Source organism: Corvus brachyrhynchos, unplaced genomic scaffold (assembly GCF_000691975.1).
Source record: "Corvus brachyrhynchos isolate BGI_N302 unplaced genomic scaffold, ASM69197v1 scaffold46, whole genome shotgun sequence".
Classification (NCBI taxonomy): Eukaryota; Metazoa; Chordata; class Aves; order Passeriformes; family Corvidae; genus Corvus; species Corvus brachyrhynchos.
Window position 1 is genome coordinate 5,659,512 of NW_008238838.1, and position 708 is coordinate 5,660,219.

The 708-nt window shown below is 55.2% G+C and overlaps 1 protein-coding gene across 1 annotated transcript in view; it reads left to right on the plus strand.

Annotated features, from left to right (window-relative positions):
* Positions 1-627: 627 nt before the first annotated feature.
* Positions 628-708, plus strand: part of TTC12 (tetratricopeptide repeat domain 12) — a 14,043-nt gene continuing 13,962 nt past the window's right edge. Inside the window, exon 1 of the mRNA XM_017738374.1 lies at positions 628-662. Within this exon, the coding sequence (XP_017593863.1) occupies positions 628-662 (35 nt within the window). The remainder of the gene's footprint in view (positions 663-708) is intronic.

The following is a 708-nucleotide window of genomic DNA, read 5'->3' on the forward strand; positions in this document are numbered from 1 at the left end:
ACCTGACTGGCAGCATCACCTTGGCTGAGTGTGGCTCCTTTACCCCAGGCTGGGCTGAATTTGGGGTAAGTCTGAGCGGGGCTGGGGGGCTGGAGGGAGGCGGAGGGACATTTTTGTGCTGCTTCTTTCTCTCATCCCTTCTAGAAATTAAAATTAGCTGGCCTTTTAATCAGATATAAGCACGTGAACATTGTGCACGTGCTTCAGAGCATCATTTTAAGTGCTTTTTGAAGTATTCAGAGACTAAAGGTGTCTCTGCCCTCTGCACATTTGCTGCACGGTGTGGCTTTATCCCCCAGGTTTTGTGGGATAACAAATAAAACCCAAATTCCTGAGCATCCCAGTGCCCCAGCTGTGGCCTCGTGGGTGTTTTTAACTGGGCACTGGGCTGGGAACAGCTTCATTAGAGGGGAAAAACCCCCTTGGGGATGGAGGGTGGTGTGGGCAGAGCTGACGGCAGTGAGAGGAGGGAAGGGAATCGTTGGGGCTTGGTGCATGAGGGGGGAAAAGGGATATCCTGGCTGTTCCTGCAGCCAAGGGGGTGGAAGGGACGGGGGGTTCTGGCTGCCTGTGGAGCTCAGCACCTCTCTGGCACTCAGGATTTCATCTCCCGTGTGACGAGGCGGGATGTGGAAGCGGAGGCAGATGGATGTGGCTGCGGTGTGAGTTCCCATCTCACCTGCAGCAGCCCCAGGGTGAGCTGCCCTC